General features: G+C 39.3%; 2 protein-coding genes across 4 annotated transcripts in view; one reads left to right on the top strand and one right to left on the bottom strand.

The window, feature by feature from the left end:
• COL6A6 (collagen type VI alpha 6 chain) overlaps positions 1-7,929 on the top strand; it is a 122,616-nt gene extending 114,687 nt beyond the window's left edge. The window contains exon 37 of the mRNA XM_087430574.1: positions 7,373-7,929. Coding sequence (XP_087286700.1) covers positions 7,373-7,592 — 220 coding nt within the window. The 3' untranslated portion in view covers positions 7,593-7,929. The remainder of the gene's footprint in view (positions 1-7,372) is intronic.
• A 3,182-nt stretch (positions 7,930-11,111) lies between these two features.
• Positions 11,112-17,787, bottom strand: part of PIK3R4 (phosphoinositide-3-kinase regulatory subunit 4) — a 70,154-nt gene continuing 63,478 nt past the window's right edge. For all 3 annotated transcript variants that reach the window (XM_087430572.1, XM_087430573.1, XM_004419383.2), the window contains 5 exons: positions 17,163-17,294; positions 13,710-13,810; positions 12,986-13,074; positions 12,562-12,670; positions 11,112-11,685 (listed from right to left, as the gene is read on the bottom strand). In XM_087430572.1, the coding sequence (XP_087286698.1) occupies positions 11,515-11,685; positions 12,562-12,670; positions 12,986-13,074; positions 13,710-13,810; positions 17,163-17,294 (602 nt within the window). In that variant the 3' untranslated portion in view covers positions 11,112-11,514. The remainder of the gene's footprint in view (positions 11,686-12,561; positions 12,671-12,985; positions 13,075-13,709; positions 13,811-17,162; positions 17,295-17,787) is intronic.

Genomic DNA, 17,787 nt, shown 5'->3' with positions numbered 1-17,787 from the left:
GAGGGATGTGGGGGTTTACTGTTCTAGAATGGGAGAGACTAAAGAGACATACAGCCAAATCTAATGGTGTGAACCTTGATTAGATCAGAAAAAAAAGCTTATATAAATGACATTTGGGGGACAATTGGGGAAATTGGGTATGAACGATATGTTGGATAATATTATTGATTCATGTGGATTTTCTTATACGTAGTAATAGTATCATGTTTGTGTAAAAGAATACCTTTGTTCTTGAGAGAGGTATGCTGAGGTACTTAAGAGTAACATGTATGAAGATTGCAGCCTACTTTCAGGTGGTTTTCCTAAAGGGAAGAAGGATGAGGGATGTGTGTGTATGTATGTGTATATGCATGTATGTGTATATGTATATATACATGTATATGTGGATATTTGTGTATATGTGCATATATGTGTATATGTGTGTGTTCACACACACACAGAGTAGCAAGATGGTAACAGTTGGAGAATCATCTAGGTGAAAGGTATATTTATTCATAGTTCTATTCTTTACAATAATCTGTGAATTTGACAATTTTCAAAATAAAAAAATAACTTGTAAAACTCAATTGATGGACTAAACAGTGATATACACATCTGAAGAGAAACATAATGAACTGGAAAATAAAGCTGAAGAAATTACTCAGAATGCAGAGAAGATAAATATAAGAAGTTTAGAGACAGAACAGAATGGAAAGATCTAACCTATATCTAATTGGAATTCTACAAAAATAAAATAGAAATAATAAATGAGAGACAATGTTCCAAGACATAAAGGGATACTTATATTCAAGAACTTATGAAAGACATAAATCAAAAGATGAAGAAAATACAAAATATAACAGGCAGAGTAAATAAAAAGAAAGCAAAGGTTAGACAGAGTGTAGTGAATGCAGAACACCAAGACAGAGAAAACTTAAAGGCAGCCAGAAAGAAAGAGCAGATCACCTACAAAGCAACTATTAGGCTGGCAGCTGAATGATCAGTAGCAGCAGTGGAAGCCATAAAACTATTGAGAACCTTTAAAGTAGTGAAAGAAAATTTTTGTCAACCTAGAAAAATTGTCTTTCAAAAATAATGATAAAACAAAGACAATTTGGATAAACAAAAAACAATAGTTCACCACAAAGACTTTTGCTAAAGGAACTTTAGAAGTATGTACTTTAAGGAAAATAAAAATGAACACAGAAGGAAGGGCTGGCATGCAAGAATAGTGAATGATAAAAATTGGTCAACATTTAGATAAATCTATTATTTATTTATTTATTTTATTATTTTTTGTGTGTGTGTGAGGAAGACCAGCCCTGAGCTAACATCTGCTAATCCTCCTCTTTTTGCTGAGGAAGACTGGCTCTGGGCTAACATCCGTGCCCATCTTCCTCCACTTCATATGGGACGCCGCCACAGAATGGTTTGACAAGCCCTGCGTTGGTGTGTGTGGGATCTGAACCGGTTAACCCCAGGCCACCGCAGCGGAGCGCATGCTCTTAACCGCCTGCACCACCGGGCCAGCCCCTGTTGTATTTTTAAATAATAGTAATTATCTAATTTGTGTGGTTACAAAAAAGAGGTACTTGTTAACAAGGCTATGAAAATAAAACATTTGGCATCTGGTCATTTTAACAGAAAAAACATCATACTAAGACTATAAATATTAATAAATATTTATGTATTAATTATTTAAATATGAGAAAAGACATTGAACAATAAAATCATCTTTTGTTATTAAAAAAAAAAATGAAGACTTGAGCCTTAAGGGGAAGAAGTGGTACTGAAAAAAGGGACAATGATAATGTAAGTCATGGGGAGGTAAATGGGGTAAAAGGTTCCACGAACTTGCATTGGTTGGGCTGGTGGTTAGGCTGTTGAAAAACTTTAGACTCTCTTAAAAATACAGTAAAAATTTTGAAGGCATACATGAGAAAGAAAAATAGATAGTAGCTAACTACCAAAAATGTATTGAAGAAAAATGTAATAAAAACAAACATAATAAATATTTTTTTAAATAAAAAGGCAAGAAAGGAAAAAAAGGACAAGCAGAAGGCACAACGTAAGACGGCAGATTCAAATGCATTTCAATATATTGGTAACCATAATAAAAATACACAGACAAACACGGCAGTTCCAATCAGAGACTGATGGACTTCAGAAACAAAATAAATTCCAGCTATAACTGTTTTCAAGAGACACAGCTATAAAATAAGGAAATGGAAAAGTTGAAAGTAAAACTATGGAAAAAATACGCCAGGCAAATATTTTAAAAAGAAAACTGGAATAGCTATATTAATATCAGATAAAATATACTTTTAAACAAAACCATTTTGTAGGGATAAAGAGGATTGCTACCTGATGACAAAGTGTTCAATCTATGAAGAAGATATAACAATTCTAAATTTGTAAGAGGGTAATAAAATAATCTTAAAATATATAAGTGCCAATTGAAAAACTACAAGGAGAAATTGCCGCTGAACTATCATCAGAGTTGGAGATTTCAGTACACCAGTTTGAATATTGGTTGGTCAAGCAGACAAAAATTAATAAAGATATAAAATTTAATCACAAGTAACAAACTTGATTTAATAGACTCATATAGAACCTTGCACAGAAAAATGAGACATTTTTCTGAAGAACCCATGGAACGTTAACAACTGTTGAATCAAGGTGGAGAGTTTACAGGTATTCGTTGTGCAATTTTTAACTTATAAAAACAAGTGTCAACAAATCTCTAAGAACCAGTGTCATACAATCCAAATTGTCTGATCACAATGCAATGAAGTTAGAAATTAATAAAAACAATACTTTTAAAGCCTATATTTTAAAATTAAAATCATTTCTAATAACTAATGGAACAAAAAAATCATAATGAAAACTTTAAAATACTTAGAGCTGTATGATAATCAAAATGGTTTATGTCAAAAGTTGTGTTGGGGCTGGCCTGGTGGCTTAGTGGTTAAGTGCGCGCGCTCCACTACTGGCGGCCGGGATTCGGATCCCGGGTGCGCACCAACGCACTGCTTCTCCGGCCATGCTGAGGCCGCGTCCCACATACAGCAACTAGAAGGATGTGCAGCTATGACATACAACTACCTACTGGGGCTTTGGGGAAGAAAAAAAGGAGGAGGATTGGCAATAGATGTTAGCTCAGAGCGGGTCTTCCTCAGCAAAAAGAGGAGGATTAGCATGGATGTTAGCTCAGGGCTGATGTCCCTCACAAAAAAAAAAAAAAAAAGTTGTGGGTTGCGTTAAAAGTCATAATTTAGGAAAGTTTATAGTCTTAAGTCTCATGTTCAGGAAATTTTTTAAACTCTAAAAGCTAATGAGCTACTCATTGCTCTTAAGATGTTACAGGAAAAAAAAATACAATAGCCAAAGAAAGAAATGAGTAGAACTTAATATTTTTTTATTAAGATATAGAAGAGAGAATATCAACAAAGGCAAAAGTTTGTTCTTTTAAAACTTAATAATATACATATATATCATATAGTTTGCATGTATGAATATTACTTACATTTCTTAAAGTAGAAATAATTGAAACCAAGTAGTTAGGAGAGTGTTTTTGTTTCAGTGGTAAGTCATGCTGTACTCGCACGCGTACATGCCCCACAACTGACTGAAATCAGATGTGCACCGGCCCCTGGGGATCACACTTAGGCAAATGCCTTTGACAGTGTGCCTACTTTTATTGTGCAGCGTGTGCATTTCTGTGTGGTGGTCAGGACCAGAGAGACACTTCCAATCCCGAAGCCCCAGCTCTGCCCGGAATCTCTCTCCTCACCTTGCTGGGAGGCAGGGGAACTGTCCAGCAGCAAATGCTTCCTGAAGTCAGGCCTAAAACAGGCCTGCGCAGTCAGTCCACCAAGAGCAGGGCTCCCCCTGCTGCAGGTGTCTGGCAGCATGGAAAGGGGCCTCGCGTTTGCATTTGCATTTGCATTGGGCTCACATATTATGTAGCTGGCCTTGGCTGCCAGGGCAGATGCGGGAGCCAGCCTGTTCTAATTAAAAGGCATTTTTGAAAACCACTCCCACCATGCGTTCTGTTTGAAGAACAGTGAGTGGGGAGGGGATTCACAGTGATTTTGGATGGAAGGTTTCTTCCTCCCTCTCCCCATTGCCCTAGATATATTGGAGGCTCAGCTGCTCCAGTGTATCTGAAATGGTAGAATGTCAGGTAGTGGCTGGGGCATCAGGAATTGAGACATGAAATCCGTCCCACTGTCAGTGAACTCCCTGACAGTGTGTTAGGCTGGACTCCCCAGGCCTTCTCTAAGTGACCAAGGGCTATAATGAAAGGTAACAAGCCACACAGCCACTTCTGAAACTCCCTGCCTGAGCCTTTCAAGAGAAGTGAGGCAGAATTGAGCACACAGGATTGAGGGCGATGAGAATGCCTGCTAGGCAAGAGGCCTGGCCATGAAGGTGACTTGTCAAGTCCTCCGAGTGACTTGCATAAGAATTAGGTTATTTCTTGGTGAGATTTTGAGAAATACAAGTAGAAGCTAGTTCTTACCAGATGGAAAAGAAAGGAACTGAACCAAACCACAAGCAACCAAGGAGACAGATGGCCTGTGAGGGGGAGATCGCAGGGCAGCCTCTTTATAAGCAATTAGATCCGCTCAGAGGTGATAAAAGACAGAAAGCCACCTGCTTATTGCTTCATCCAGTCAGGAGAGCACTTGTACCAGACTTTAAAGTGGTGACAGGCCAGAACAATTGAATTGTAAAAATGGACACAGTCACCAATGCCACGTGAATAATACATCTGTTGTAATCTGCTTTCCAAAGTGTGTTTTCTGGATACACAAAATGCATATTAAGATAAAAAGAATTCTCGAAATAGAAGCAATCTTGTCTGCATTTTCTGCTTGAGTGCATTCAGCCAACCAGTAAATGCAGCATGGCTGACTCCTGGTTATCTGCGTAGATGGAGGAATCTGTGAGCACAGAGAACTGAAATCCACAATTAGTCCCACCTACCTCATTTCATCTAGTTGCCACGTCTTTCCTTCCACAAGCTTTACTGGAGCTGGGCACAAATTGCAAAACAATTGACTGTGTTTCATTCCTGTTTCTTTGGGGTTACCAATCAGCAAAGAAGTATCTGAACAGTATAAAGTCTATATGATTCCCAAACAGGGTAATCAAAGGATTCTTATCAAATACTAACTCGTATGTACAACACAGAAAAAAACGGGGGGGGGGGGACTCAGAGATATGGTATTTATCATGTTCAACCCTTTTGAGAAAAAAAGTTAGAGGGGGAAAAAAAGATAGCAATGCCATGCTACAGAAGTTTAGTTATCTTTAGATATCTGAACTTACCATACAAAGGATCCAATGGAAAGGGAAGTGGGGGTAGGGGTGGGGGGAGACCAGTATAGATAAATTAAACTCAAGCTGTGAAAGCAGCATGTTCCAGACTTAAAAGAATGCACTCTCCGTGATCAGTGGAGCCATGTTCTGTGCATACAATTACGACTTTGGAGAATTTGAGTTCATAATAGTTAGTCTGGAAATTAATAAGAAAATACAGGAAAGAGCAAAAATGGGGGAAGATGTTAGGAAATCATATTTTCAGTGAAATTTAGCTATGGCTGCTGTTCATGGTAACTGGGAGAAGTTTGTTGATCAACTTAGCACATTCTTAATCCCACTGGCGGAAGTGAACTGAGATACACTTTGGGATTTGAGTTTCAGAAGCCCAGACGTGTAGTATATAATGCATGGAGGCTTCAGGGTCTATGTAACATCAATTGCATGGTTCTCTTTGTTGGTTTGATGTCTCCTTCACCCCTAACTCTCTTTATAGATGAAAAAGGAACGTGTGGTGTGTGAATGTGCACGCGTGCGTGAGAGAGAGAAGGTTATTTATAACTTAATTTTAAATTCTTTCTGTATATTTCACTTATTCATTTTCTAAGCATTGATGTTTTTGTGAGCGAGATCAGATTTATAGCTGGCGAAAGCAGAAAAATCCAAATGTGAAGAAACGGATCATGGTGAAGATTGCCACTGTTCTCCTGGTCTCAACATTTTGGAGTTCTCTTGAATTTTCCCTTGACCACAGTTCAGCTAATTTCTGAGGTTTATCAGGATTAATAAACCTTCTCTTCTTATGCCATCGAGTTCTCACACATTCATTCTAAAAATATTTATGAAGAGCTTATGTGCCAGGCTCCTCACTCCTTCTTAACTGTCCAACCTGCCCCAGGCCATCTGCCTTCCTGTGGGTTTATTGGACAGGCTAGAATGCCTAGTCAGCACTTGGCTCTTTTTTTTTTTTTTTTTTGGTGAGGAAGATTGGCCCTGAGCTAACATCTGCCAATCCTCCTCTTTTTTGCTGAGGAAGACCGGCCCTGGGCTAACATCCGTGCCCATCTTCCTCCACTTTATATGGGACGACGCCTCAGCATGGCCTGACAAGCGGTGCGTCGGTGCATGCCCGGGATCCGAACCGGCCAACTCCAGGCTGCTGCAGCGGAGTGCGTGCACTTAACCACTTGTGCCACCGGGCCGGCCCCACCACTTGGCTTCTATGTTTCCCTGATTTCTCAGTCTGGCACTCCAGGCCTTCTAGAGTCTGACTCCAGCTCTCCTTTACTGTTGGGTTACTCATGACTCCCAAACTTGTTATGTGCCTGCCGGACTGGGCACTATTTCTGTGTCCCCCACTGAACCTAACACAGTGCCTTCCATAGAGCAGAGAGTAAACATTTAGATGGATGGATAGATGAATAGATGGATGGGTGAAAGAAAGGGACGGAGGGAGGAACGAGGGGAGTGCCATTCATTCATGCCTTCATTAGACAAATACTTATTGAGTGTCTACTACGTGCTAACCATTCTTCTAGGTTCCTGGGATTACTATGGTGACCAGACATGGTCTCGTGAAACTTACTTTTTTTCTGAGAGGGTGGAAGAGTGGAGAACAGATCACAAAGCAGTTTATAAGTAAATAAAAATTCAAATAGTGATGTGTTGAGGAAAAAAGAAGAGCATGTTGTGCCAAGTGACTGCAAGTGGGACTGGGAAAACTATAGATACAGTGGTTTCTAATGAGGTACCATTTGAACCAAAATCTGAAATAATGAGGAGCCAACCCTATGAAGTTCTGGGTGGAACACGTTCCAGGAAGAAGAAACTTTGCTGTTCAAAGTTATACTTTAGCATACTTTGGCAAGATGTCTTATTCATCAGCTTTTGGTGTATCTGCCCAGTGTAAATCCCCAGTTTAGTAATCTTAATAAAATTACCCTGAAGGAAGGATGTAACAAAGAATGGGTGCAACAATCAATTTAGGAAGACAGATTAATATAGAGTCTATTGAAGTTGAAATGGCATTTATTTTCTATGATGTTTCTCTTCTTTTGTTGTATAGCTTTGTTCCTGGACCACACAGAGCTGCCCTCAAAGAAGATGCATTACAGAAGGCAAAATTCTTTCAAGATAAAAAATATCTTTCAATAGTAGCAAGAGACAGCAGAGGTGATACTGTTCAAAATTTTACCAGAAACACATTCTATACCTTTAAAAATGGAAAAAAGGTGATAAAAGCTGTTCCCCATCAACGTGATAAAGGAAGTGCTCGAAGAATTTAGCCTTAGGAAGCATGGTAAGACTCTGGACTTAACTAAATTCACTGCCATAACTATGGGCAACTTTTATTTGGATATCTGCCTGTATCCAGAGGTCCACTCTGGAGGGCTGAACAAGCCACAGGTTGTAGATTATCAGGCAACTTGACCCCTTGCACTTATTGGTATTAAGATATACCTTGTCCATTTATTTGACCATTCCTGATAATTCCAGCACTCTAAGACTGGTATGTTCAAGAACTGTTATCATTAAAAGATGGAAGAATGAAAGAAGTGTTTTGAAAAGTCTAATGGAGAAATAATTTGAAGGTGAATTTTATAGTGTACACATGTGTGTACACGGACCAATGCTAATTCTTTTGATTGTAGGTCCCTGTCCAGTCTACTTGCTGCAAACCAAGCTTCTTTCTCAATTTAGTAGTTTAATGCTCATCTGTTTAACCAAAGGTTCATGTCTTGGGAGACCCTAACATTTACCCTAGAAATTGATGCTGTTTATATGTCGTAATTTTGAAAATCTGACCTTCCACGACGATTCCATTTTTAAACATGTCACTATCTCTGTATGGACTGACCAGACCTCCGATGGCTTGTGCTGGAAAGTTTCCTCCCACCTTCTGTAGTTGTTTGCTCAGACAGGCGAGAAGCAAAGGGTAATTTTCCCCAGCTCCAAATCCTCCTCAGCTCACTGAGAAACTCTTATCAGAACAGAAATTATTGCTTTTGAGCTGGAAGTTCTTTCGTCAATATATGGAGCCTCTTGTCTGGCCATTTTGATGGACTTTTATTCTTTCTTTCCCATTATCGTCATTTATTATTATTTACTAACCCATATATTCTCTAGACAAGGACAGTAAAGACACAACTTGTCATGGGTGAAGCTCTGAGTTACTTTTACCCATCAGGTAGCTATTTAGTCAATAGTGAACAGCACCAAACAGGACTGGCAGAGCTCTAAAAAGAGCCTTAAATGCACACTGAGTTTGGAAAAGATAAGAAAAATGTTAATGTTTTAATCTACAAATTAAGGTTGCAGAGATGCACAAGAGATCAGAGTAAGTTAAAGCAGGAAAGGTCTTCGAATGCATACCTCTAGCAGCATTCTATGACGGCTCTCTCGCTCCTCACCCCTATCCAGATCACAGAACTAATTTTTAATCTTATGATGGGGCTGATATTTTCAACAACTGAACACCAAAGTAGCATTATTTAATTTAGACACAATGTTTGGACCTTACCTCAGATTCTAAGAGCTGACTCCACAGTTGCTAGCAACGGCCCTGCCAGGCAGAATATCACTCTCTTGGGGGAGGGAAAGAGGCCCTGCTTGGATGCATGGGGCAGATAGTTACTGGTGATAAGACCAGTAGGTATGGTCTGATTTTCTTTTCTATACCTTTCTTCTTAAAATCTAGGAAAGAAAGGCCATCTGCAGTGTTTTTTTAAACCACTTCTGCCATCTTTACTCAGGCAACTCCAGAGAGATAGCTCCCAATGTCTTCGGAGGAGTAAGGAGTTAAAATGTCATATTTATACTCAGGTAATAGAGAAGAACAATGCACATCAGGTGTCTTCATATATCCTAAGTGGTGCTTAGAGGTTCAGTAAAAATTTATGTTTCAAGTACAGGAAATTGATGAGCAATATTTTAGAGGTATTTTAGTAAAAGGGATTTTTCTGGTTAACTTTGGATTAAGCAAAAACTCCGTTTATTGTTTAAAAAATGTGTTTATTTTTATTTTTTCTGCATTGGTAAGTAAAGTACACCAAATAAATATTCCCTTGGTGACTGAGATTATTTGAGCATTTTGGGTCATCTTTCTAGGTGAGGGGCCTGCAGCATACTTCAAATATTAAGTGCTTTTTATTTTATTTTTATTTTTTTTTGTAAGGAGGACTAGCCCTGAGCTAACATCTGATGCCAATCCTTCCCTTTTTCCTTGAGGAAGATTGGCCCTGAACTAACATCCATGCCCATCTTCCTCTACTTTATATGGGACGCCGCCACAGCATGGTTAACAAGCAGTGCATTGGTGCGCGCCCGGGATCCGAACCTGCGAACCCCAGCCGCCGAAGCAGAGCGCGCGCACTTAACCGCCTGCGCCACCAGCTGGCCCCATAAGTTCCTTTTAAAAAATAAATCCTTTTCTCCTAAAAGGGGAAAGCACCAAAAATTGAGTGTAAGTTAAATGAAACCCTGTTTAAACCAAGAATCACACAAATAAGCAGTGATGCTTCTTGGTTTAAACACGTAAATTGCCTATAAAGGACATTCCTATTATCTCCGCACTGAACAATGAGTCAAACGTGTTAAAGAAAAAAAATGTTTAAGTCAAAAAGAGATGCAACTCAACATGGCATCAGACTGTAACACTCGGTAACAATTCAACCAAATGACCTCTAAAGGGGGGCGTTTTTTTACGGGGAGAAGAATAGGTGGTAGGGAGATAAGAGCAGAACATCAGCCCACTCCATTTTTTTCCTCAGCTATTCCCATGTTTATCAGTCTTATGGCTTATCTAATGGTTCCAGGCTTGAAGCCCATTTTCAGCATAACGGTTTATGTCTCAAAAAACTTTCCCCTAACCTCTGCAGACTCTAAATCTGACTTAGTAGCTAGAAACTCTCTAAATATGGTCTTAGCAGACTTTAAGGGAAACAGAGGCAAGGCAACATGACAATGTCAATGCCAAATTTTCAAATTCTATGGATCCACTAAACTATCTGGCCTAGTCAGAGTCCATCACTCCTGACTTGGACCTTTCTGAATGATGAGATTTTCCAATAGTTTTGTTGTTTACCTGTCTAAACATAAGTGTACTGAATCGTGAAGCCAGATATATGCATTGCAAATTGTCATGTACCATAACTGAATTATGTAATTACAGAAAATTAAATTTTTGGAGTATTTCTTAAATAAGTAGTATTTTCCGCAGGCTCAGATTATCTATTCAACTTTTTGGTTTTATAGACTCATGTAACTAATTTCAAACTATTTTGAACACCATAAATCTTTCTGCAAGTAGATGAAAATTAAATGTGGAGAATTAGGTTTCTGTACAAACAAAAATTGATAACCTTGAAGGGTTTATTTTAGTGGGAAAGGCCAATTTTAGTCTTTTAAAAATATAAATTTGGGGCATTTTTTTTAACAGCTTAATCCATTTTTTTCATGCATTTAATACATATCTACACTGGATAAAAGCAAGCTGATGGGCCAAGTTTCAGAATTTATAATGGACCCTATAAAAAACAGTAATGATGGCCAAGAGCTGATACACAGAAGATCAATTCCCCAGTGTTAAATAACTAACAAGGCAGACTATAATACACACAGGAAGAAAGATAAGATAAAGCTGAAAGAGCATAATACTGGGAGTCCAGGGATTTGGGCGTAAGGCCTAGTTCTCTCACTGATTCCTTGTGACACCGAGTCCATTTCTTCAGAACAGATGCCGTGGGAGAGTTTATTTTTCTGCTCAAGTTTATTGTTAAAAACACCAACAAAAAAAACGCTTAAGATGCTGGAATACAGTTTATTGGCTGGTTTGAATAGCATTTTTAATAGCAAAAATGTGTTTACATCATAATAGCTTACAACCATCTTTTTCAATACAAAGTAAACTGAGATGATATAAGTCTTAGCATTTTAAATTCCTCACCTCTGTGACATATACAATAAAAAAGTCCCAGATACTGTCATCTGGCCGATTCTCGCAGAGATATGAACGAGTATACTAGTCGAGTGCAACTTCCTTAACCACCTTGAGTGGGCTCTGTTTAATCACAAAACAGCAATATAGAGACATGATTTTGAAAATAAAGCAAATGAATCTGTTCTCAATTCTGTTCTCTAAAAATACCTTTTCTCTTGAGTTATAGTATACTTATAACTTTATTACAAATTATACAAATCACTAGGTTTTCATTTCCACACCTTAACAATCCCATCTCTAGAAGCAGTTACGATGAAGCCCTGTGTTGTCTGGAACGTGGCGACATCCGTGATCATGTCGTGATGTCCCACAGGCAGAGACTCTGGTCCCCTCCGAGGGGTGTCATCACTCGGTCCCACTTTCTGCTTATTCTGAATTTCCTGTTTCATGGTTAAAAGTCAAGGAGAAAGCCAGAAGTTAAAAGCCTCTACCATATTCTACCTGTTGTCAGTATTCTTGCTTCTGGGATATGTTGTTGTTAAGCTAACACCTCTTGTGAAGTAGTCCTGCTTTTCACAAATACACTGAGCAAAAGGAAGAAAAAGAGTGGGTCCAAAATGACATTCTAGGTTTCCAGTCACTGGATTCCATGAGTAGCCACTTACAAATGGAAAATGTATAAATCAGCCAATAATCTGTACATATTACCTTTTGTCAATAACAAAAGAAAAAAGGCAAAGCATGTAATTGAGAGGTATAAATGACCAGAATATGGAAGTAAATATATATCAGATGGTCTAGCATTTCCAAAGCTCATTATTATTTGTCATGAAGGAAGCACACTTGCATTTACTGAGCACTTACTCGGGCCCAGACACTTTCAGGTATGTTATGTCATTTGACGTTTTTACCAAACTCAGGAACACAGCTTTAGAGTCCCAAGAGCCAAGTCTGAATCCCAGCTTTGCTGCTTACTAGCTGGATGATGGTAAACAAGCTACTTCACTTCACTCTGCTTAACTTTCTTATTTGTAGAAGGAAAGTAATAAAGGTACTTCCTTATAAAGCAGTTTTAAGGACTGAGCAAATATATAAAGTGCTTACTTTAGAACTGTGTACTTTTATAAAGGTGTATAATAAAGTGCACATTTAAGTTAATTTAAAAAATACAGAAAAGCCAAGAGAAAATAAACGTATTTCTTAAACTCAAAGAAATACTGCCATTGTTGACCAAAGCCATTTATTCTAATCAAGTCAATGTTTATGAAAGGCATTTTTGTACCTACAAAAGTTGAAAGGAAAAAGACTGCCTATACCTGGACGACTTCGGTGCCTTCAATTATTTTCCTGTAGTAGGACACAGATGGCGAACTAGTACTTCCTGCAACAATGTAGGACCTCTCCGGGTAAGCCAAGTCCCAAAACCTAGGGGAGAGGAAACGAACGGTGATAATCTCTGAAGGAGAAGGAGAGGAACTAATGGTCCTTGGCTCACATTCATCAATGCATAGCTTATCTTCTTTTGCATTAGGAAAAGAGATTTTCTAGACTAGCATAAAATTAGTTACAAATAAAGTATTATCAGCCGTCCCTGCAAGATGTGGATGATTTTAAACATTACAATATTGCTAATATCTATAATAAATAACACCCTAGTGTTAAGTGTAGTATCCATCTATGTTTTATTATCCTTCTCCTTTTAAGTGTTACATATTAAGTACTCTTTATTAGACACTGTACCTTATTTTCATGTCTGAGCCAGCTGTTAGCAGGATAGGATTTCCATCTGCAGGACTACAGTAGATACCGTGGACACTGTGAGAAGAAGGCTTAAAAGAAATAAATGAGAGTCAAAAGACACCAGTGTATTCCATAAATGATGGTGCCATTTCTAGAGACAAGTCAACTGTCAGTGACTTTAGAGGCACCTGGTTAACTGAAAAAATGAGAGATCGATTACGTATGTCTTATATACTTCTTTCTTTGGAACTTTAAAATGCATTTGCTTTGTATCATTCTGAATAAAGAGGCAAAGCCTGCTCAGCTTCCTAAAATTTTCTGTTTGGGACGAAAAGGACCCCAACTAAAGGAGAAAACAATGTTTCCTACCTTTTGCCCCAATGAAACACCTTTGGTAACATGACAATTAAAAACAAAAGAGAATGTAAGAGGGTCATGTTCCATTTTTTTATGATCTAAACTTCAATCTGGGCTTTTCCTAATTAGCCCAGGTTTTTAGTGAGGTTCCAAAGAGACATCACAAACCTTATGGAGCTAGCAACCAAAACACCCAATGAAGCAGACACCAGTAAGGAACTGGAAAGCACCCATGCAGCAGTAGCCACCTAGTACTTATTTAAAACATAACCCAAAAGCCCAATAGATACCATGTTTGGTAAAATGCCTGTGAGTGCCTGGGATGTGGGAATTATATTGGCCTTTATAATAAAAACCAGAGACAAACCTGTAACTCAGACAGTGGTGGTGCACTACTGGCCCAGAGAGTGAATCTTCTGTCACCAGTCTCCATGTCCCACATGGACACTTCATTGTTGCCCTGAACAGCTAAGGGGAAGAAAGGCCAGAACCATTACTCAGACAAGAACGTGGCTCTCAGAGCTTTCAAATCTTGGTAGATAATCCAAGTCAGCCTACATCCATTTCCATTTTTTCCCATCCTGCACGAAATGTACTAGTACTTTTAAGTAACAATTGTGACCCTGTCACCACACTGGAGGACAAAAATGAAACGTTTTTAATAGCCTACCAGTAAATATTTACTGGTATCCAATCACCTGGAGAGAATTGTGGGGAGGAAAGGCAAATCATAAATGGATTCTGCCCTCAAGAAACCTACAGTCTAGAACTATAGAAAAAAATTATATTTATATAAAATATAAGACAATGAGAGCAAAAAGAGAGAACTGCAAAATTCCACCTGAACTCAAGGAAAAGATCACATCCAGTGGGTGAGAATCAGGTCTGCCTCGTGGAGGTGTTTTCACTGGGACTGAAAGAACAAGTCAAGTGGAACAGACACAGGTGGCATACAGGTAAATCACTTCAGGCAGAAAGAAGGGAATGAGCAAAAACCACAAAAACAAACATCTGTGGATGTTTGGGGAAACGAGTAGTTGGTCTGACTGAAGCACATTTGTGACAGGGAGGAGTGGGGGATGAAGGCAGACAGAGGAAAGAAGGGTGGGGCAAGATTATAGAAAATGCCAACTGCAGGCCTGAGAGGGACAGTACCCCTTAGGTAGTTTTGAGCAGGGGGAGTGACAAGACCCCAGGCTTCATTCCTTCATTAATATTTACTGAACCAACAATATTTACTATGAGCTAGACACTGTCCTAGGCACTAAGGAAAAGAAGGCAAACAATGCAAAAAAAATTTCCTGTTTCATGGAACTTACATTCTAGTGGACAACAAACCAAAAAATGCAAAGGGCCTGAAGCAGAAATATGCTTAGTTCAAGGAAAAAGCCAGGATGCCAGTGTGGCTGGAGCACACTGAGCAAGGGCGATTAGCTGGGAAAAGGGCAGCAGGGCTGGTCACTTTCCACCTGCCACTCTAAGGCTGACCCACATGGACCACATCAACAGGCTCCTGTGCCCTCTGCCTTCTAGATGGGTTTGGCCTGTGGTAAGCTAAATAATGGCCCCCTCAAAATAACCAGGTCCTAATATCTGGAGCCTGTGAATGTTACCTTATATGGTAAAATGACTTTGCAGATGTGATTAAATTAAGCCTGATTAAACCCTGAGATTGGAGGGATCATCCTGGATTGTCCAAGTGAGCCTTAAATGCAATCACCAGTGTGCTTATAAGAGGTAGGCAGATTTGACAACAGCAGAAGGCAATACAACAATGAAGCAAGATGCTATGGTGCTGGCTTTGAAGATGGAAGAAGGCGCCATGAGCCAAGGCATGTAGCACTCGAAGCAAGAAAGGGCAAGAGAATGGATTCTCCCCTAAAGCCTCCAGGGGGAATGTGGTTCTGCTGCCACCTTGGTTTTGGCTCAGCAAAACTCATTTGCTACCTCTGGTCTCCAGAACTGTTAGAGAATAAATCTATGTTGTCTTAAGCTACCAAGTTTCTGGTAATTTGTTGCAGTAGTCATAGGAACTAATACAGGCCCGTGAAAGCCCCAGTAGGAGATCAAAGAGATGGATGAAAGTCAAGTCAGTCACCTCAGGCTGTTTGTGTCCCTCACCTCAAAATCACTGCTCCTCTCAAGGTGGCCTTCTCTATTCAACTTCTTTCTAAATTCCAGTCACCATCCCTCCTCTCCTGCCTTCTACTGCGTACCAGCCCTATTTTATTGCACTATCTTTTATGATGCCAATACTCCCACACCTTTGCAAATAGTTCCTTTGAAAATAAATCCTCCTCGAATTATCATACCTTGAGTATGCCATCTGTTTACTGCTAGAACCCTGACTGAAAAAGGTCAGAGAGGTAGCAGGGGCAGATCTCATAAAGCCTTTGGGCCACAGTGAGAAGCCCAGCTGTTACTTGGAATGAGAAGCCACTGGAAGGTACTGAGCAGAAGAAAAAACAGTCTTAAGACCTAAGGATGAAAGCAGGGAGTTACAAGGATATTGCATTAATAGGGACAAGAGATATGGTGGTTTGGACGAGGGAGACAGTGATGGAGATAGTAAAGGTGGTCAGGTTCTGAATATATTTTAAGATAGAACATACAGGATTGGCTGACGGACTGGAAGTGGGATGAGAGAGAAACAAGCAAGAATCAAGGACAACAGCAGGCTTCCTCCTGAGCATCCAGCATGAAAGAGCTGCCATTTACTGGGAGAGTACTGGAGGAAGAGCAGGTTTGTCTTGGGATAAGAGGCAGTGGTGAAGGAACCGGCAGAGAGAAAACGAAGCGTTAAGTCTGGACATGTCAGGTTTAAGATGGCTATTAGACCTTCCAGGGGAGATTTTAAGTAGACAGATATAAAAATATGAGTAAATTTGGTATTTAAAGCATGGGACTGGATGAGATCATACAGGGAACTGAGTGTAGAAGGAGAAGAGGTTAAGACCAAAGACTGAGCCTTGAGGCAGGCCACAATTTAAAAGTCAGAGGATGGGGGGGAACCAGCAAATCAATGAACAGGAGAACCAAGAGAGTGATATCCTTGAAATCAGGTAAGGAAAGTATTTCAGAAAGAGGAAACGACCAACTGACCAAATGATGAGTCACATAACAGGCAGGCCAAGTATTGGCCATCAAATTTGTCAACATGGTGACTTTGACAGCAGCAGTGTATGAGACAGACTATGGGTATGAAAAGGGACCAGAAAGAGCCTAGAGGCAAGACCAATGAAGAAACATAAGAATAACAAGAGTTACTATTTATCAAGCAATAACAGTGTGCTAGGCTATGTGCTTTACATGTTTTACCTTAAATTCTTACAACTCTGCTAGGTAAGAATTTTTAACCACATTTTACAGATGAGGAAAGTGAGTTTCAAGGACTTGCCCAAGTGTCTTGCCCAAGAATCTGTACAAGAAAATTTGAATGCCCAATGAGGGGAGGGAAGAGAAGCTTCCAAGAAACACAACGTCCAAGAAATGACGACTGAAAAGGATGAGTCAAGGTTTCTAACTTAGATTTCTAGCAAGTGGTGGCAGCTTTAACAGAAATATGGAATATAGGAGAAAGAAAACAAATGGAAGGGGAAACAGTGGCAGACAGGAATGAAGGTGATGGTGGTGACTGATGAGATCATTTTTAAACATAATAAATATGAAATGGGAACTTCCATAATCAGAACAGAACAAAATCAAGCATTCGGTTCATATGTAGAATAAAAATCCTAAGAATATGAATCTTGGCAGCAGGGTATTATTACGCATTTTCCAGGAAAACCCCCCACACCTGAAAGCCAGCCCTCCATTTTACCTGCAATGACCCAGGACTGATAGAGAGGGTGCATTGAGAGGCGTCTGATTCGAGCCCTGGAAGGATGATAGTGACTGGAAATAGGCAACTGGAACCTCATGTCCCAACAAGCCATGGTACCACTGCTTGTACCTTTAAGAAAAAAAAGCCAAAAAGATTACCATCTGATGATTAAAGCACATCAGGCCACATTTATACAAATGGTAAACAGCATTAGCTTTATATGAATATATTTTGAAACTGAGTCACTCAGAAAAAGGCTTTGTTCTCATGAAGCTGTCTCCCCAGTTTCAAACAGCACCTCTAGTTGTTAAACAAGGACATAAAGTGCTTATCACAATGCTACTACAAATGTGTCTAACAAATGTAAATTGAAAATGAATAATTCATTAATTATTGACACTGTTATTAATTGCCAAAGGCACCCACAAAAAACAAAAGGTCTAGAGAAGACATACACTGAATCTGACAAATCAAAATGTTCAGAATGCCTTAAATAACCAGAGATATTTTACTGGCATTCAATGATCACTTTGCCAATCTCAAGTGGCAGCAGCTTTGTAGCTATCATCAGATTTCAATCATTTCCGTGTGCCCTTTTCTCCAAAACATTCTAGAGATAGGT

This window comes from Ceratotherium simum, chromosome 5, assembly GCF_057802395.1.
Source record: "Ceratotherium simum simum isolate JZ-2026a chromosome 5, ASM5780239v1, whole genome shotgun sequence".
Lineage (NCBI taxonomy): Eukaryota > Metazoa > Chordata > Mammalia > Perissodactyla > Rhinocerotidae > Ceratotherium > Ceratotherium simum.
This window is presented reverse-complemented; position numbering and strand designations above follow the sequence as displayed.